The following is a 21274-nucleotide window of genomic DNA, read 5'->3' on the forward strand; positions in this document are numbered from 1 at the left end:
CTCTCTCTCTCTCTCTCTCTCTCTTCCGGACCCACTAGGACCCGACCCATTCCATCGCGGAGCCCTTATCCAAATCTCGGCTCCACTCTTTCGGACCCATAGGGTCCGACCCGTTCCTTCAGGGAGCCCTCTCTCTCTCTAGAAAATAAACAAAACATCCCACCCCACCAACTGACAGTCTCTCTCTCTCTCTCTCTCTCTCTCTCTCTCTCTCTCTCTCATGGCTTCCGTCACGCCACTCGTGAACGCTCTGCAAGAACAGCAGCTCTCTCTCTCTCTCGTCCTTCCTCACCCAAAGAAAGAAACAGGACAAACCAAAGAATCTCTCGGAAAAAACAAAAACCCCACAAATTTCCCCAATTTCCATTTCCCTTGTTTTCCTTCATTTTTTAAGAAAACACCAACTTCCATCCTTATATTATTACATCCAATATGCTATAATACGAATATTTTTACCTTCCCTTTCCTCTCTGCCATTGTTTTCCTGCTTTTTTCCATTGGGCCATCACTCCCACCCTTTTCCTTATCATTCATTTTCTCCTTTTGACATATCCCCATTTCTCCCTTCTCCCCCTTTTCCCGTCCTTTTGAATCCTGGGCTTTTCTTGTTCGACTTTTTCCCTTCTTCTTTTCCCTTCATTGGGGTTTTCTTGGGTTTTCTCGTTTTTGTTTCTCTGATCGATTTTTTAGCTTCTTATAATTCATTTTCTCCTTTTTTCGTATCCCCATTTCTTCCTTCTTCACTTTTCCCCATCATTTTTAATCCTGGGTTTTTTTCTGGTTTGAGTTTTTTCCTTCCTTCATTTCGCCGGATTGGAGTTTTTGTGGGGTTTCTCATTTCTGTTCCACTGATCGATTCTGGAGCATGAAGTGCTTCTACTTCTCTCATGGCGAGAGGAGGGAGCCGGAGGAAGGTGGGAATTGCGGGAACAACGCTTCCGTCGTTAGCGGCAGCGGTGGTGGTGGCGGCGGCGGTGGGGGAGGTAGCTTTGTTAGAGTCTCGTGGGCGTGGTCGCTCGGAGGGGGCACGTCGAATGCGAGCACCGTGGAAGGCCGGTCGTCGGGGCTCGAATCTATCTCGGACTTCGGGTGGAGGAATTTGTCCAGGGTGAGGAACGATCTCCGTGTTTTCGAGTTCACGGAGTTGAAGTCGGCAACGAGGGGATTCAGCCGGTCGCTGATAATCGGCGAAGGGGGATTCGGATGCGTGTATAAAGGTGTTGTCGGTGCGGCCGATGATCCAAATGCGAAGATGGATGTCGCGATCAAGCAATTGAATCGGAATGGGTTGCAGGCATGTTCTTTTCCTGTTATTTTGGTTCGATTTCTTAATTTGTAGAACATGATGAATCCAACAAACTGCTCTTTATGTAATGCATAGGTGGTAGGTGACTTTTCTTCTTTATTATATATATTTTTTAAGTGCCTTGATAGGTGAAAATGATATGCTGCATTTGGGTGTTGGTGAATTTGATTGATGCTTTAGTTCTTGGTATCATTCTATTAGTTGAACGAGGTCTTCATTTAGAATCATTGGTGCATCTTGAACTTGTTTTCTTGGACATTAGTATTATCATCAGTGTCTTATTGTTTTGTGTTTGATTTTTATGGAGAAACTGGAGACTAACAAGCAAGAACTGATTCTTCAAATCATTCCGCTGTTTCAGAAACCAACATTGTTGTGTAAGTGGTAGTTCTGCTGAAGTTTCACTAGGTTCTCCTCCTTACGCTTTTCAGTTTAGACGTGGATAATGGTGATGGGCTGCAAGGCCATTCTTGATTCATTATACCATATTTTGTTTATTATATTCTGTTTTGCAAGACTGGAACAGTGAATGCATTCGATGCCCAAATGTTTCAAGGTTATTTTATGCTTGGTTTTCTGCCTTGAATTCACATACGCCGTTGTGTTCTGACTGATTGACATATTTATGAGGTAAAAACTAGTTTACTGGTTATTGAAACAAAATGTAGCAAGAAGGTACTCTTTTCCCAGATGGGACTGCAATAATGCCATTATGTTAGCATTTTATCCAAAACAGGGCTTTGTTGAAGGGGTTGTCTACATCAGTAAAACACCAGTGAAGAAACGAGGAAGTGATAAGAAGTATATTAGTTACCACATACAGGACCAAGATTTCATTCTGGGTGAAGTGAGATCGATACAAATAAACCTCGTCTGACCTAAGAACAGCCAGAGGCAAGTTTCCTGCATGCTTGGATGTTGAAGATTTCACATGCTTTCAGTCCAGGATTCCTCAAACTTATTACCATTTTCTCCTGAACAGAATCCTTAAATGATTAGTCATCACTTTCAAGTTTCAAGTGTAGGTCTAGGTATGAAGTTCCTGAAATTGATTGTGTTCAAGACTCATTGTTACATATTTTTTTTTTAAATAAAGAGACAAATAAACTCGATCTACGTGTAGTACCAGAGAAAGATTGCTACAAAAGTTATAAACATTGGAGACATTAGTATTTATTTTCTTTAAAATGCAGCCCCAATTGAATTTGTTATGGATATTGATCTAGTAGTCCTATGTGCCCCTGTTTCTGTAGAGTTAAACCTTGATGTATTTCATGTAATCTAGACATCAGGATATTTGTGTTCAGCGTGTTAATTATTTGATAGAAAGGTCAGCTCTTGGATGAGCAGCTATTTGTGTAGTTGCTGTGACATCCACTGCTATAGAGGGGGCATTTATATGCAGTGCTATGTCAAGTTTGAGTTCTCAAACTCTGAACAGTCTTAAAAAGAGACTGCATTCGCCGCTTACAAATGAGGCCTTCTTAGAGTAGACTGATGTAGGCTGAAAAGCAAGAAAATTCAAAGATAAAACAACTAGGCAGTCAAAATGGAGTATCTGTGTGACATAGGTCTAAGGTGAATGTTGAATGCAAATGAAGAATAATGATGCTTTTTTTTTGAGTTGCCGGTGATTCATCAATCATTTTCATTGAAATTGGAGTTCTGAAGGCCACATCATTTGATACAGATGGTGGCTATCTATCCAACAGTGGCTGACTCCGGTATGGACCTAAGAGGGCTTAAACCATTCCCGAATTAAGTCCACAGAGCAACTGTCTGGTGTAATATTATGAAAGAGGATGCCCATGAGATGGAAACTGGAGATTTACGGATGATGATTACAGGCAGGGATAGGATGGTGGACAATTCAGCTGCTGATCAAATGAACTGTCTGCTGGAGTCAGAGTTTATGCTAACCGACTGTATATTACAAAAGGCTGTTGGGATTAAGGGCGGGAGGTTTAACACTCTCTCTTGCATCTCAGAATAGTCAGGGGGTAGACATTGATAATATCCAGTGCAATGCAGTTAGAATAGTAAGTCGCAAGTATAGGAAGCTGAAGTTTGTGTAAGTATCATCATATTCTGATGATATAAGGCAAATCAATGATGAGACATTGTTGAGTGACCAACTTGTTATTAGGTGGTTGCATTTTGTTAACATTTACTGTTTAGCTTACCCAAAAAAAATGTTTATTGTTAGATTGTTCTACTGATTGTCCTGGATTTCATTTAAATGGGCACTAGTAATTGCCATGGATGAGTATTTCTACAATGCATAACTAGGTGTGAGTTATTTGTAAACTTACAAGGGGCTCCTCTGCATGACATCCATGAATAAGTGAACAAGCTCTCCACCGATTTTTGTAGCTTTTTTCATCCGACTGGGTTGGTGCCTAACATAAACATGGTTGGTTTATGTATTGATATGGTTATTGCTTTCATTCAAATGTGGTTGAGCAGTTGTTTTGCAGTTTGTAGTCTTAACCCTGAACCGATTTAATGTAGTTTGGGTACTTGCCAATCAGAAATTCAAAGTAAATTGAAATAAAGCAACATATACATCATCAGATCATTATATTTTATTTGTATATGAGAAAAGATGAAAAATAGTATATGATAACATGTTTTGTCTGTAACTTCTTGTAAAACCCTGCTACTTTTTTTGGTTCCTGCAAAAGTCGCTTCTCATTTGTTAAGTTTTTTCCAAATTTGTATCTGCAATATGCACAAATTGTGGCTACTGGATGTTTGCGACATTAGGAAAGTGTCATTTATCAGATGTCAAACCAAATAAAAATGTCAGCTTCTAAAAGAACGGTGGTGATTAATGGGGTATTCCAGTAATTAATAAGGTGAATATAAAATATACAGAATAAATAACAGGAAATATTTCATTAAAACAATTTAAAACCAGCAGGTATTCTCAACCCAAAAACAGGAGCAGCTGCTAGAGTTTTCTTTTTTCAGGTTAATTACTCTGTAATTGGCATATGGCCAACAGTGTTTTGTTTTCCTTGGGCAATAAGCAGATTATTGTCCATATATTGTGTTGCAAAGCTTACTGTTATATGCAAGTGGCACGACAACCAAATATCTAAAAGCCATCATGAGGACTTAGCCCTGCATTTACATTTTCCTCTTGTTGTTCATTTCTTATTCTAATTTTTTTATTTTTTCGTAACTCGATAACCTTTTGGTAGATGAGCATATCTAACATATTCTTATCATCTGCTCTACTTTTTAGTATGCAGGGGCACAAGGAATGGATGACCGAAGTCAACTTTCTTGGAGTGGTGAGGCACCCAAACCTTGTCAAGCTGGTGGGATACTGTGCTGAGGATGGTGAAAGAGGGATCCAAAGGCTCTTGGTATATGAACTTATGCAAAACAGAAGCCTGGAAGACCATCTACTAGCTCGATTTTCAGAACCTCTTCCATGGGTTCTTAGGTTGAGAATTGCCCAGGATGCTGCTCGTGGTTTAGCATACCTCCATGAAGAGATGGAATTTCAGGTGCTCCATCTTTTATCATATCATCGAAGCTTTAAGCAGTTGGTAGCTCATTTATTTCTCCGATGTGGCTGCCTTGGATTGTTGATCGCTATGTATTTTTATGCTGCCATTTTAACTATAACAGAACTCTTCACCTTTGTATTTCTGAGAGTTTAGGATTATATACCGATTCTGGAACTCATTTTCAGTAGCCTTGTGTTCTACTGTAGTGTTCATATTCAGTGGTCAAATTTGAATATGTCAATGAAACATAGTCAGTAAACTCAGGAGACAACCATTGACTAATAAAAACTTGACTCAGGAGGAAGGCTTTCTAACTCTCAGGTTAATGTGCAATTTGGAAACATGAAATGACTAATAGAAGATGAAAAAGCTATTGAATGCTAGATTATGTGGCATGATCCTAACAGTTGGTGGTTTTATGAGTCACCAGCATGCTATCCATAATTTATGCTGTTAATGCAGGCTCTTTTGGAATCAGAAATAAAGTTTAGGATCTCTCAATTTCCTTTTGCCTTCTGAACTCTTCCTATTTGCCCACTTATTGGAGTTCTTGTGTAGGAATTAGGAGTTGATAAGTTGTTTCTAGGACTGTTGATCATGCTTTGCTTTTTCCTTTTTCCTTTTCCCTCTTTTTTCTTTTTGTATTCTTCTTTTTCCATTCTTAAATTGTAAATTGTATGGCAGGCTTTTCATATATCTATCCTTGGTGCAGCTAATTTTTCGAGATTTCAAAGCATCAAACATCCTCCTGGATGAAAACTTCAAGGCAAAACTCTCAGATTTTGGCCTAGCTAGGGAGGGCCCAGCCGAAGGTTTTAGTCATGTTTCTACTGCTGTACGTATCTAAATTTCTTTTATATATAAATAAATGAGCTTAGACTTGTTTGAATATCCGAAACAAAACTTGGAATTAAACTTTGTTCTGTGCATCCACATTCTGTTGCTTACGGCCAGAATTATCATCATATAGGAGGCTTTAGTGTATTTTGGTAGTGTGCCCTTTTCTGTGAAGCTCTATTTTTTATTTTCATTGCTTGAGAATGTTAGCAAAGTAGGAATATGGGAATGTATAGGGGAAAAGTCAGAGGCTATTCTATGTTGGTCTATTTAAAGAGTTTTGCTGTTCCAAAGCCCAATCACCCACACACGCACTTGCACGCATGCATACATGCAGAGAGAGAGAGAGAGAGAGAGAGAGAGAGAGAGAGAGAGAGAGTTTCTTTATTTTCTATTCTTATACCTCAACTTTTTGAGCAGGTTGTGGGTACTGTTGGCTATGCAGCTCCAGAGTATGTCCAGACTGGGAGGCTGACTGCAAAAAGTGATGTGTGGAGCTATGGAGTAGTTCTCTTTGAGCTTATCACTGGCAGACGATCTGTGGACAAAAATCGGCCGAGAAGTGAGCAGAAACTTTTGGAATGGGTTAGACCATATGTATCAGATCCCAAAAGGTTCCATGTCATAATGGACCCAAGACTTGAGGGGCGCTACTGTTTGAAGTCTGTGCAGAAACTAATTGCTCTTGCTAATAGATGTCTGATGAGGCAGCCTAGATGCCGACCAAAAATGAGCGAGGTGGTTGAATCACTGACCGAGATCATCGAGACTGCCGATGCTGGAGTCCGAGAAGCTTCTGATAAATCTCTACTAGCTGCTGCGTCTGGATTGGAGAAGGGTCGCAGCAACTCGAAGCGGATTTTTGATTTTAGAGAGAAATTGATTAGTCTGAGAAACAAGGAAAATAGAGGGTTAGATTGGAAAGGATTGGCCTCTGGGGTTCAAAAGACATTGTGAAGCAAATCTGTTCTCACAAGTACATTTGTAAATTTATTCTGGCAATTCCAGTTTTATCTTTTAATAATGTTAGCAAGCGCCTTATTTTTGTCTTAGTTTAGCAAAATTTTAATTCCCCACAAACCCCCTTTCCCAACCTTTTTTTGAAAATCTGTAAAAGGAAAGAGCTCGTGTATCATACCTAGCTTCTCAGTGTGGTGGTTTAATCTCCTTTTGCTGTGTGATGGTGAATTTCCCTACCATGTTCTTCTGTCACAAGGAGAGGCATCATTTTGCTGCAATCCAATTCCATATCTACTCCAGACAAACTGACAAAGTATCAAACGTTATTGATCCATGTAGGAAAAAATAAAGTTATCCTTTTTCATATATCATATGAATCATCTTTTATTTGTGAAAATTTGTGTTGATTGGACCTGTATCAAATCCTGTTAACCTGTGAAAGTTCTAAGAGTAATTTGTAGCTATTGTGTCGTCTTCCTCTTGGCTCGCTTTTGCCACTTCTGTTGTTTGTTTTACTGCAACTATCTCACCAGTCTCATTCTCAGGTTCTTTTTGGCAAAGGAAAATCTCAGATGATTTTTAAAATATGGGTTTTTCTCTGTAAAATATTGGCAAAATCTTGGTTTATATATCATTTAAAATACAAATAGTAAAAATAAGCAAAATATTTAGATATCTCACAATATATTTGGCTCTTTTTTTCCACTATTTGATGTATTTTGTTGTTTCTATCTATTTACCAAAATAACTGAAGCAAAGGCATGGACATAGATTTCTAAAAAATCCTGCCACTTAACCCATGTGAAAGCTTTTCATGTGGAAGCTTTCAGAGTTATGACTAGATTTATGCATAAAAATTGGTAGGTGGTGGAAAATGCTGGGGCTTACTTGTGCCAGCATTGAACTTCCTCACGGTGATGATTTGATGTTTGTTTCATTCATGGTGAGAAATAATTACATCAGGATTGTCAGTTCAACACTTTCCCATGTAAGTTGCATGAAACAAACAAGCTGTCATATAGATGGAAGATGGTAGAAGGCCCATTCAAGTCTACTACAAGTAGGGGTGGCCATCCTGTGGGTTGGCGGGTCGACCCGACGGGTTGGCGGGTCAGCATACCTCAACCCGAACCCGACCCGTTTATTAAACGGGTCGGCCGTGGCAAACACGAACCCAGCCCGTTTAATAAATGGGTAACCCGACACGACCCGCCAACCCATTTAATAAATGGGTTGGGTTGGGTAAACAGGTTCTCAGGTTCGCGGGTCAGGTTGTCGGGTCGGTTGGCGGGTCGGGTTGGCAGATGGATTGGCGGGTTGACCCGCCCGCCTAACCCGTTTATTAAACGGGTCAGCCGGGTTGGCGGGTTGGCATACCCCAACCCGAACCCGACCCGTTTATTAAACGGGTTGGCTTAAGCCCAACCCGAACCCGCCTAAGAGGCGGGTTGGTGGGTCCGGTTGGCGGGTCGTGTCAGGTTTTGCCACCCCTAACTACAAGGCTCTATTTTGGGAGTTGGTGTTGGTGCGGAGGTGGGCGGCATTCTCAGATCTCTGGGCTGATTCTAGGGATTCAAATGCACCCCTAGATTTATGCAGGGTGATGGATTTGGTATTTTTGGGGTGCAAAAAATTCTCTCATATTCTTGCATAAATGGTTCATCAGGTACACAGTTCGTGATTATAATGGGTGACATAAACAAGCTGAATATCTTTTTTTTATTCTTCTAATATAGAAATATTGGCTACCCTCGAGTGTAGGGTACCTTCTAGTAGAAGCCACATGTTCCTTTACATTTTCTTTGTTGTTTGTGAATAAGAGCTACAAAATTTGAATGCCTCAAAATTTGAATATTAAAAAAAAAATATTTTTTTATGTTAAAACCACCCGTTCCAAAGTGCATTTCTTATTAAACATACCATGTTGAACACATTCGTGGGGTCAAATTAGCCAAATAAAGCTGGTATTTATGATATTCGGTTGTAGGCAACATTTTCTCCTTTTTATAGAGCCTATAAATGTAGACGATCGAGTAAATTTGCATTATTTTAATAGCATATACCTTGAGCTGTATATATACTTATAAAAAAAGTTAAGGGACTAGATTTTGTATAAATATAAAAAAAAATATACATATTGTTAATTTATGAATTTACCTAATCAAAATCTTCTAAGTATCTTTATTCAACATTAATTACCCCTAAATTTGTGAAAGTTAAAGTACCAACCCTCTTAACCCAAATTAACTAAAGCCTAATTAGTAGCTTACCAGCTGCATGCTCAAACTAAAACAAACCTAAACTGTTTGGGGACACCAAACAGATTTATATACGTAGGATGTGTGCATATTGGATTTTGGATCAGATATCCAACCAAGTCATTTACTCTTATTCGGTAAACAAAGTAGCTTTCGATTAATAATCAGATTGGATTTAGTCTTCAAGGTTGCATATGAATCCAAGTATGTGGCCTATATAATCTGACCCGATTACATATAAAATGCATTTGATTAGCTAACTTGATGCAGATTCATTGATTCAGTATTACCTTGCTCCATCCAACTCTGAATCCAAATCCCGTTATGTCATATTCAGTAATTATTAGATCCAAACCAAGTTCGACTAGTTAACATCTCTATCCATATGAATCAATTTCAAACCAAATGGATATAGGTTTGATCCAGTTTAAATCTATACCAAATCCAGTCCGACCAAACCCATTAGAAACTTTACCATACTTTTACCTGACCTATGTTTACTGAGCCAGTGATCCACATGGGTCTAAGAGACACCCCAAACCGAACCCGAACCCGAACCTCATTGGTTTTGGTCTAGGTTAGGGATACCAGTGGATCAGATTTCATCCGATATTTGAGCAAATTTGATTCCATTTAGAAGGACTTGGTCCATATAGTTAAAATCCAGCCTAAACTCCTAGGTGATTAGGGCAAGTACCTAGGTAGGGGTGGCAATCGGGTCGGGTTGGCAGATCAACATACCTCAACACGAACCCGACCCGTTTATTAAATGGGTCGGCTGTGGCAAACACGAACCCAACCCATTTATTAAACGGGTAACCCGACACGACCCGGTTAACCTGTTTAATAAACGGGTTGGGTCAGGTAAACGGGTTAGCGGGTGGGTCGGGTAAACGGGTTGGCGGGTCGGGTTCGGGTAAACAGGTTGACCTGCCCGCCTAACCAGTTTATTAAACGGGTCAGCCGGGTTGGCGGGTTGGCATACCCCTAACACGAACCTGACCCGTTTAATAAATCGGTTAGGCGGGTTGACCCGTTTATGACACGAACCCGTTTAAGCCAAACCCGAACCCGCCTAAGAAGCGGGTTGGCGGGTCGTGTCAGGTTTTGCCACCCCTATACCTAGGTTAGTGGAAGGACACTAAAGTTGGTAATTTACATTTGTTTTATAATCTCAAGGTGATGTAATTAAGCAAGTATTTATTTAGATGAAGTTGAATGCTAGAAATGTAACTATGTTTTAATTATTGGGATTAATGATTTTTTTTAGGTTTTGGTTATTTAGCTTCATAAATTGTGTTGAATGTATGCAAAAATTTTATTATAATGATTAATTATTAATTATTTTCTTTTTTAAGTTTTGACTTGATAGACTAGTCTTGCTTAGGCATCGACCAGGCCTTTTAAGGGACCTGCGCTTAGGCACCAATTAGTGCTTTTGACTACTTAGGATTTGGTAAGCCAAAACCATATCCGATTATAATCATATGTGAATATGGTTTTGATATTTTGCTATTGAATCCGACTAATATCTGGATTTGATGGATATTTAGGATTTGGTAAGCCGAAAACCATATCCAATTATAATAGGATGTTAATATGGCTTTGACTTTTTGCTACTGAATCTGGCTAATATCTGGATTTGATGGATATGGATTTGATGGATATCTGAATCCATTTACATGTAAAAAACTGGACTGGACATGAGATTTTTACTATCTAGATCCGAATCCGAATTCGAATTCATTTGGTCAACATTGACTCCATCTACTCAGAATCCGAAAAATTTACATCCCTAATCTGCGTCAACGATTTTAACCATATTTGAAATCGGGTCTAATAAAATCCAACCCGACCCGGACCCACTTACATGTCAGTGCTTACATCTCACGCCTATTAAAGGGCACGAACATGACGCGTTTTCTTCTGTTTCTCCCTCTTTCTCTCTCCAGAAACCCTAATCTCTCTCTCTCTCTCAGAGAAATCCTCTTTTTCTGCGTCTCTTCTACGCGCGCATCGATTCGGTACGATCTCTCCTTTGCTTGATTTTTCTTCTTGAGCGCTTCTGTTTTGGCCTTTTAGGTTTTTCTTCGTTATCCTAGTGGGTGAGAAATTAGGGTTTCTTTTAGTGGTCTTGGATGTGTGTCTTTGATTGTCTACTTTGTGGAAACGCGAGCTTCGCTTCGCTTAGGATGTTTGATAGTGAGAACCTATGCCCCAGCCGTTGACTTTGTTTTGGGGGTTTTACTCTCTCATCAACTGCGAACAACTTACAACCCATGTAGCTAGTTTTTGTTTTCCTTATTTTTATTACGAAGATACCATAAATTTCTTTGACATGGTCTCTCTTGGATATTGAACCATTAGAATTCCTCTTATCAAAGGTTTTGTTGTATGCATTACTTTTCTTGGGATCTCAAGATCTTGTAAATTTCCCATGGAAGGCCGGAACACATCCACTCGTACATTAGTGTTAAGTTGAATTCGTGTTACACTGTACCTGAAATCGATGCAAATTCCCATTTTTTCATGTATGCAAGCATACCCTTAGTAGCTGAATGGTTGCTTCTTAGGATAAATAGTGAGGGCCTCTTCAGGGTGTTCAGGTAAGCAATTTATTTCACCTTGGAGCTAATGGAAAATATTGGATTCATAGTTGGATTGGACTTAATAGAGCCAATTTACAACCTACAAGGAAGTTGTAATATGATCCCAGTTAAGAGCCGTCAGTCTTAAATTATCAAATGACATGCTGAAATCTTGTGACCCTTTTGGATAAAACATAAATTTATCAATTAGGAAAGTGTATAAGTAGGCATTTTGGTTATTTTTAATTTGACGGCCAATTTCTATAGTTTCATTGTCACAACAAATTGTTACGAACCCTCCCAGATCTGACCCTGAGAAGCCATTCTCGATCCAAATCCGCCCAAGTGACCCAGTTTGACAGGTATTGAAGGACCCCTTTTCCTATTTGGATTCTTATTTTTGGTCTTTTACTTCTTTTAGGACTCTTTGGTAAACTCTATAAATAAGTATTATTATTCTTGATTAATTGTTAAATGAAATTAATGAATTAATTATAAATGATCTTGAGCCCTAGCCATAGAGGGGATGCCTTTTATCCTTCTCTTCTTCCACGTCTTCCTCAGGAGCAGTCCATCCAAAAGGATCAATATTCTCTTTCTGCCTTGCTGCTGGCTCTATCTGACGCAGAGCCTAGCCATATCAAGAACAAATTTCTCTCTTTTCCAGCTTTTCCCTACCCAGAGCCTTCCCGAGGCTGGATTTGGAGAAACCGTCCCTCCATAGGGTCAGGTTTTTAACAATTATTATGGCTGTTGATTAGGGATGCAATGTTTGGACTTCGGATCACAAAATACATTGGGAAGTTGGATTGGATCGGATCTGGAACAGCTGAAAATTTGCAAAAAGCCCTTCCCGAATGTGATCTGTTTACCACCCTACTGTTGATCCATATGCAATAATGTGACTAAGATGATTCTGAACTGTGAAGACAAGTATTGCATGCAAACATCTTATTTAACTATCATAAATGATGCGTGCAATGTGGTACCTTGGCTAGATATTCATGCATAGGATGAATGGTCATGGGCACTTCTACGAAGCCCCTATACTGCTGTCGGACCTGTACTGGTATTGGTTACTCCTAGATATGGGTAATCTCAGTTTTGAACAGTTTGGCCTTTTTTTATCCATCTTATGATCCAACAACGTGTAGCCTGCACTCAAAATTAAGGGTGTCTGCTATGAACTATATTTTTGTGTTAACTATGTAGATTTGACATGTTGTTTACTTTTTAGTTTGTCATTGACTGTCTATAACTTCACATCTAGAGTGGCATAAGTGTGTGTTTTTGCATACACATACACATATAACCCATCTTTTTAGAGATTTTTGTGTCGTACCATTTGTCCTTTCATACATGTGTGCCTTGTACATGCATCTGTACTGAAATGGCGTAGGAGGATGATTTTCTTGAAGTTGTATAGAAAACATAGTTATCAATATCGTTCTCAGCAATTTCTCACCAAGGTTTTTCTCAGGAGTTTTCTTTTTCCTTTTTTCAAAAAATTATTTTTCTCGGGAATATCAGAAATTCTAAAATTTAAAATATATAAACAATAATAATAAGGATAAGATATAATAGGTTTTATAGTATTTTTCTTGCAAAATATAAAGAAACAATTAGAAAAGTTTTAAAATTATAAAAGAAACAAACAAAACAGAAAAAATACTTAAAATATATAAAAATGTGTTTTTTGAAAATTTTGGGAAGATTTTCCCATGATATTTTATGATTTGGCGAATTTTGAAAATATCGACTGACCTTGAAATACCAGTAAAATATTGGCGATATCGGTGGCTATGATAGAAAGATATATTAGGGACTTTCATATGAAGATGTCATTAATGTATGAGAGGTTGCTTGATTCAATGTTAATTAGTTTGTAGTCCTTCGATTCAGTCTGGGATCCATGGGCCCAATTATCCAAGTGCAGATCATTTTTTATCAGATAATCCTATTCTTACCCTTATGAGCACTTTGTCGTTGATGACCTACAATTCTATTGGCTGTAAATTCTAATTGTAGAAATTTGATGTGATCCTTTTAATTGGGGATGGTACAAATTGTCTGGACTTCTAATGAAAGATTAGAATGTATATATGGTGCAAGTTATTTCTTTTGATCTCAGTATTTGATCGTTGTGTATCCAAACTTCCATCTTTAAAAATACTCTTGGTATGTTGTGGTGGTCACTCATTTGTTGGTGCCAACTAATGACATGCTCATCCAATTAAAGTGGATGTTGTGGGTTCGAGATGCAACAGTCCCATACTGACGGGGTTCAAATGAATTGATCGAATTGTGTCTACGCCTTCTGTTAAGGGGGGTGGAGAGGTGGGATTTATAGAGCAGGGGCTACTTCCTGGTGGAAGCATCTTGTTTAACATTTCTTATTTTATATGGGAAGCTCATTAATTATTGGTTAAAATTCCATTTTCTTGTCCAAATTGAACACTGGATTCTGGATTTATGTCTCAATGGAGAAAGGAGGAATTTTTCTTGTTCCTATTACTAAGTGAACATCTGCTTCTCGGTTTTCTCATTGTGGCTTGTATTGTATTCTATTATCCATCTGGGAGTTGGTAATTGCTTTTGAAGTTTGTTCCTAGGTTTTCACTTGATGGAACAACATAATTACTTCCAGATATGTTTTTTTAAAGATTCTTACATGCTATATGTGCCAATATGTCCTCTTGCAGTTCCATTATGAGGAGGTACAGTCCATATTATAGTCCTCCTAGGAGGGGATATGGTGGAAGAGCAAGAAGTCCACCTCGAGGCCGATATGGTGGCCGCAAAGAAAATAGTAATGGAAGTCTCTTGGTCCGTAATATTCCTCTGGATTGCAGGTAATGTATGATGAACTTGCATGGACAGAGGGAAATCCCATGAGATTGGGGTCTATATAAACCACATGTCTCCAACTAGTGTTCTAGCCTTATGTGATCAAACATGTACTTTGTATTTATTTTTTGGATTTTTGTTTTATTTGCAGGTCAGAAGATATTCGAAATACTTTTGAGCGCTATGGGCCAGTAAGGGATGTCTATCTGCCAAAAGATTACTACACAGGGTATGTTTTTATAATGTAAATATTTCCTAGAGTTCAGGATTTGTATGATTTGGCGGATGCCTACTGTGCATCATCATTCATGCCAATTTTTAAGCTTTATATTTCTAGTGGAGGCATTTGACAGCAGATATTGCTTCCCTTGTTTGTTGATGGATATACTCAGTGGAGTCCTGTTCTCAAGCATAATTCACTATCGATCTATTATGTCTTACTATGTCATGTCTTGTTCTTCAAGTCCATTTACAATTTGATTGGAGAGGTCAATATCATTGGAACAATTGTTGCTATCAAGAGACATTTGCTTTTATTATCAGGCACATACTTTTGCTTTTCACAATGAGTTGTTTTTTGAACTGGTTCTCAGGATATCATCGTTTGAAGATGAAAACAAGCCTGTTGAGACCACTGTTTTGGATTGCTTAACATGTTGGTTTCTTTGGGGTGTAGTGTCAAGTTCAAATGAAGTTCTTATAATGACGAGAAATAACATAACTCACAAGAATAGAAGTTTGAGAAGATAGAAGGTTGCCAATTGAAGTCAAATTCATAAGAAGATAAATTTGGAGCAAAGTTGATGTCAAGTGCTTGATGAATTTTCAAGAATATGAAGAATTTGAAGTTTCATGCAATGTGAAGAATTTGAAGTTTCATGCAATGTGAAGAATTTGAAGTTTCATGCATTTTTTGAAGTTGCAGTACATACTGACTATATTTGAAGGTCAGCCACTAAGCTTGGACAGCTAGCTGCTTTTAAGTTAAGTGCAAACTTCTTGCGTTGGAAGTGTTATAAAGGTTTTGGAGGAAAAACCACTAAATAATGTCTACATGTATCTCATCTATTTAGTTTGTTGCCTTTCTAGAGTTCTTATTGTTACATGCCTCTCTCTCTCTCTCTCTCTCTCTCTCTCTCTCTCTCTCTCTCTCTCTCTCTCTCTCTGAATTTCCTAAAATTTGATGCCCTCTCCATGCAGAGAACCTCGTGGCTTTGGTTTTGTGCAGTTTGTAGATCCTTTTGATGCCTCAGAAGCGCAATATCACATGAATGGACAGATTTTTTGTGGACGTGAGATAACTGTTGTGATTGCTTCTGAGAACCGCAAGCGACCTGAGGAAATGAGAAACAGATCTCATGTCAGGTATCCTTGTTGTTCATTACATTTCTTGTTTTGCTATATTTTACATGTGCATGATCAGCTGTTCATGCTGTGATTGTCATGATGTCATGTTTTTCTTTTTCTCAATATGGCTAGCTTCATCACCTCTGAAGCTTACAATTTTACCTTGTGTTCCAGGGGAAATTCAAGATATGATGCGCGGCGACCATCTTATTATGGTAATTCTCATTTGAATTCTTATGTGCTGTTTTCTGTCCCTATGGGGGAACAAACTGTGTGAAAATAACCTAGCAACCTTTTAGATCTCTCTTCCTAATTTCTGGACTGCAGGAAATTTTGTTAATTGGCTAGTCAAGCATAAACACCATTGTACTGATTTTTACAGTCTTAGTATTTAAAATATGGATCCTATTGATTCTGTTGAATCTTCTTGCAAATGTTAAATGATTTCTAGTATCAGTTGGATGATGTAATACAAAATGCCCCTCAACGTGATTTTTGGGTTGTTTTAGGGAACTAGAAATTAGTGGAGTTTGTAGGGCTAGAAGTCATGAAGTATGAAGTTTATAGGACAGGCATTCGGCAACTAGAAGAAGGAAAAGGATTGAATAGCGGAACTCTGGAGCATTTGGTGATCTCAAATATGTCCATTTCAATGGAATGGGTGGCTCATTATTTCAATGAACCATTTGCTCAAACAGTAGAGTCTGGAAAGACTTATTGGAAATCTCACTTATCAGTTTTGATTGTGGAAATGTAAAGCTGTTGGCTAGGAGACTGACACAGTTAATGTTAAAAGACTGTCCTGATTATGACAAAGTGAAACTTTTGTGGCTCCTTGGATGCAAATTCTGAAAGTTTACATGACTCCTAGGGCCATGATGATTGATTAGTTCAGTATGTTGATGAGCATAATTTTTTGGTCACTATATGGACTAATAGAAAGACATGTTTAGAGTCCCATCTTAGATACTTCACTGATATGTCATGTGGACATGACCTCTTGGTGTGGTGTGGCACAGGTATGCCTGTTCAGCACTAGAAAAGATTTCTCAAAACTGAAGTTTATGATATTATAATTAGTAACTTCAAATTGAACTGTTTAGATCTAGATGGTTGTGTAAGTTGGTTTTGTGTCTTAAAAAATTATGCCTTGGACCCCTATCTGTATGAGATAGCCAGTATTCTGATGTGTATTATTTGGTGCTATGCTTGTTCTAACTTACCCTAAGAGACCATGGGTGGGAAGAAAGAAATATTTGATGCCAATTACTTATTTTTGTCTATAGCTTCCATAAAGTCGAGTTATTTTTATTTGACTGCGATTAGAAGCCATGTAAGTTGGAACTTTTTGCTGAATATGCATCTCTAGCCAAAGAGTGTCAGCGAATTATGGCTGCATTTATTCAGCAAAGAGATTCCCAAATATGAGGGAGTTTATTTAGTGATTGATGATCTTGAGTCTTTTAGGGTAACCGCCAAGCGGCTTCATTTACTGTTCACATAATTTTTTGCCTGCAGTTCTTTTTCTTGTTCGACATGTTATCTTCTGAAAGTTCCTTGTCTGCACTCATTTTTCTTCTTTTTTCTCTCTCTCTCCCTCTTTTTTGAAGTTGTGATGGAGCAATGATGCTTTTTTTCATAGATGAAGTTTGATCAGGTGGCAGCATTTTCACGAAAAAGCTGAGTAGGTTGCAGAAGTTAAGAAACTGCAGGCCTAAAACCTTGGAAGTTCTGTTTTCAGCATGGAACATTTTCTGAGAATGTTTTTGAAGCTGTCTTTCTGAGAAAAATCTGAGGACTTTTTGGCGGTTCATGAGGAATCTCTGTCATTGGCTGTTCTTTTCAAAACTGAGGCCATTGATGGCTTCTCACTATTCTCATTACCCAAATGTGTCTGATCTATTTGAATAGACTCTTCTTGATGATTTGTTGGAGGAAAAAGTAGGAACTAAGACTTCTCACTATTCTCATTACCCAAATGTGTCTGATCTATTTGAATAGACGCATCTTGATGATTTGTTGGAGGAAAAAGTAGGAACTAAGACTTCTCAATATATATGAGATTATTATGGAACAGTATCTAGTTGAGGTTGTGTACTATAGCATGTCCTGATGTCCTTGTACTGTGAGAAAACACTAGCAGACTTGTGGAGACTCTTACAAGTTTAAGGAGAGTGGATGATCTGGTTCCTGATCTCTGGGGGCAAGGGTATATGCACTTTTCCATTGGTGCCTTCTTTTGAAGTTGTTTCATCATTATGTGGTGTGGAGTTATTCTATATGTGTTCATGCACTAAAGGAGAATACTGGGTGTTTTTAAAACTAGTCTGAATTTGTGTATTCATGAATATTGAATACCTTCAACAAATTGATGTCTACTGTGATTTGCAATTTGTTCTGCTAGTGCGGTTGCAATTATGCCAATGATATCTGTGAAACTGGTTTGAATCAAGCAAGATGAGTATTGTCATTAGTAATGAATCAGTTTTGATAAATCATTATACACATGATGGAAGACAAAAAAATAAAGGCCCTACAAACAATTTCCTGTCTTGTTTTCCTCTCCCAAACTACTGCCTGTCATTTTTTTTCTAATGCAATATTGCAATTTACTTACACCAAAGATGATCTTTATCTCATGGTTGCTGCAGCTCACATGATTTTTTAAGCTGCAAATCTGGTGAAAATCTGTAATATGTTCTCTAGAAGTTTGAAAACCTCCTTTGCATGGTACAGCAGTAACCTGCACATGTTTTTTTATGTTTTCTGTAATATGTTTATAAGTTTGAAAACCTTTTGTATAGTACAACAGTAACCTGCATATGTTTTTATGTTTTCTGCTCGTGTAGAATATCTATCGCTTTGCCAATTTGATCTCATAATGTTGAAATATAACCTAGCTGCATGATCTAAGTGGTGTTATACATGTATATGTTGTCCGTTACTGCTCCAAGGGACTGCTACACTTCCCAACCTGGAATTGCACCTGATGATGGTTGTGTGAGACAAAGATTCTTGAGCATGGCAAGAAATTTGTATACAATAATTACTATGAATTTTCCAAGCATTCTATGGAAATTTGGCATTTCTATATAGCATGTGAATAAATGTAACAACTTGATATCCTCAATATAATTCCTTGTCTAAATTAAATAAGTGTTATCCCATGAACTATCATTCGCTGTGTATTTTATTTTGGTGAGGAATTAACTGTGCAATCTATCCAGGCCGTTCTCGTTCACGATCGATATCACGGTCACGCTCGCCTGTATACAACTCAGGTTCGAGGGCCCGATCTAGGTATGTTCTTGTAATGATCAATGATCTGTCTTTACAGTTTTTCATCCTTATGCTTCTTTACCTCATCTTTCTCCTGTATGTGTAGTTAGTGTGTTTTTTTGTTCAGGTCATACTCCCCTGCACAAAGACGGAGGGCCGACTATTCTGTCTCACCGGGAAAGAGACGGGTAGAGCGTTCAAGATCCCCAATTGACCGTCCTCTGGATCGGGATCATGAACTTAGCCATGGTCGGAGGTCTTACTCACCAAATTGTGACATGGGAAATCGTAGTCCAGTTGGCAATAGCTATGACGAGTGAGTTGCAAATTATAATCTTATTAAATCCCTAAATAACCATTTGTCACAGATTGTTGCTCTAAACGGTATTGAAACATCATCTACGGCCTTCAGCTGCTTTTTAACGATTCTGGCATTTGCAGAAGACCTCTGCATGATGGGACGCACCACGATTGGCAATCACCCAGGCGTGTTTCAAGATCGCCTCCAGGTTCACGCTCAAGGTCTGCCGACTTGTCTCTGAAACCTAGCCGACGCTGAGGACAAGCCCAGGTGGCTTGAAATTCATAATGTGCAGGGGAAGTGGATCCTTTTGTGGACAATGTAAGCTATGGAGGTCTTTCTAAGATGTGCTTTGTGAGGTCTTTGGAACATAAAAATTTGTAGACTGGGATTTACATACTGATGCTCTTCTCTCTTACGGGCAAACTGAAAGATGGTTTTAGACTCATTAAATTAGATTTTAGTTTGATAGATTATGACGTGAATTCCTTAAATTGCTGTGCTGGGTTCCTGTTTTTCTCCAAGCAGATGAAGTGGACGAGCCCCCTAACCTGAAGATCTGATCCATCCGATGATGGTGTTTACGCTCATTTTAAGGAAATCTTCTAGTCATTAGTGCTTGCCATGGGTTCATGGTAAGGCCAGATTTCAATCAAGGGCTGTGAAAACAGCACTTCCCTCCATTATTGGATGGATGAAGAGCTGTACATGAGGACTTTATCTGCTTGCTCATTGTTGACTAAACTCTTAGCTATTATTGCATTTTTACTCAGGCCTCAGTCCATTTTTTCATGTTCTTTTAAGATGGACGCTTGGTTGAAGGGATACTCGGATAACAATCTTGAAGTTTAGCAAGCTCCCTGAATCTGATTTTATCAGACAGAATTCGATTCGGATTGGTTGCGTTTATTTAGCCAAAACCATATCTGATTGTAATTGGATGTGAATGTGGTTTTGATTTTTTTGTTACCGAATGCAGCAAATATCTGGATTTGATATTCAAATTTGTTTTACATATAAAAAAAGATAATTTGATATGAGCTTCTCGCCAACTGAATCAGAGTTCGTTTTAGCCAATATCTGATTGCTACATCCGATCTGAATCCAAACCATTTACATCCTTACAATATCCAAACCATGAACATCCTTAAAGGTATGGGTAGGCATCGGGCCAGCTTGGTGCAAGCCCAGGCCCGTTGAGAGCTTGACCTGGCCTGCCCAATGGGTCTGTCTATCAGGTCAATTCCACCCAACTGCATTTGTCAGTTACTTTTAATTAATTTATTAAATTAATTCTTATAAGATGAAAATGCAATGAATTAAATGACATTTATCAAGTCCAAATCAAAAGTTCATAATATCAATTAATTAATTTTTTTGTTTTTTTGTTTACAATTAATGCAACTAATTAGGTATATGGTACTCACCAAGCTATCATGCAACTACCTAATTATTTGTAGTTTTCATATTACTAAGGTAATACATTAGGTAAATCAGGCTCATTGGGTCCACGAGGGCCCGGTAGCCCATACGCTTACTCTGGCTTTTTCCATTTAAAGAACGCACCATGTTTCAGCCCGGTAACTAATGGGCCAGTGCCTAACCTGCCCAGAACCCGGCCCATGTTGGGCCAGGTCAGCTTAGAGTTTTTGTTTTTTCGATATGCAAGCTGCGGTTAGGCAGAACCCCACCAGTTATACAACGAACCATCAAATTTCCCTAACAGCTCCAACCCAATAAGTGGATCCCCTACATTATGTAGATAGGGCTGTCAACAGGTCAGGTTTGTACCGAGTACTCAACCTGACTCAAACCCAAATTCCCGTGTATGTATTCCAAATGCTGACCCGAATAATTTTGGGTCAACCAGGCTGGGTTTGGGTCACAAGTATCCTCGGGTACCCTACCCGACTCATCCCAGGTATTTTATATGCATTTTTAATAAAAAAAATCTGAAATTATGCTGGTCCGGGTTTGGGATTCCATTTTTGTGACCCGACCAAACCCGAACCCAATAATTAGGCTGGTCC

General features: G+C 38.5%; 2 protein-coding genes across 3 annotated transcripts; both read left to right on the plus strand.

The window, feature by feature from the left end:
* Positions 1-234: 234 nt before the first annotated feature.
* Positions 235-6710, plus strand: LOC149823302 (serine/threonine-protein kinase PCRK1-like). Its single transcript, XM_090020012.1, has 4 exons — positions 235-1294; positions 4564-4824; positions 5540-5662; positions 6085-6710. The coding sequence occupies exons 1-4, from the start codon at positions 866-868 to the stop codon at positions 6619-6621; spliced, it is 1350 nt and encodes a 449-aa protein (XP_089876138.1). The 5' UTR covers positions 235-865; the 3' UTR covers positions 6622-6710.
* A 4106-nt stretch (positions 6711-10816) lies between these two features.
* On the plus strand, positions 10817-19718 carry LOC149823303 (serine/arginine-rich SC35-like splicing factor SCL30A). 2 transcript variants are annotated; one of them, XM_090018766.1, is made up of 8 exons: positions 10817-10906; positions 14173-14322; positions 14469-14546; positions 15518-15682; positions 15839-15879; positions 18892-18964; positions 19071-19259; positions 19385-19718. In XM_090018766.1, exons 2-8 carry the CDS (start codon positions 14180-14182, stop codon positions 19500-19502), a joined length of 807 nt encoding a protein of 268 aa, XP_089874892.1. In that variant the 5' UTR covers positions 10817-10906; positions 14173-14179; the 3' UTR covers positions 19503-19718. The 2 variants fall into 2 exon arrangements, with proteins under 2 accessions (XP_089874892.1, XP_089874893.1); XM_090018767.1 differs by having other exon boundaries at positions 19388-19718.
* Positions 19719-21274: the final 1556 nt, after the last annotated feature.

The sequence above is a fragment of the Nuphar pumila genome, chromosome 10 (assembly GCF_984573655.1).
Source record: "Nuphar pumila chromosome 10, dmNupPumi1.hap1.1, whole genome shotgun sequence".
Taxonomy (NCBI): Eukaryota; Viridiplantae; Streptophyta; class Magnoliopsida; order Nymphaeales; family Nymphaeaceae; genus Nuphar; species Nuphar pumila.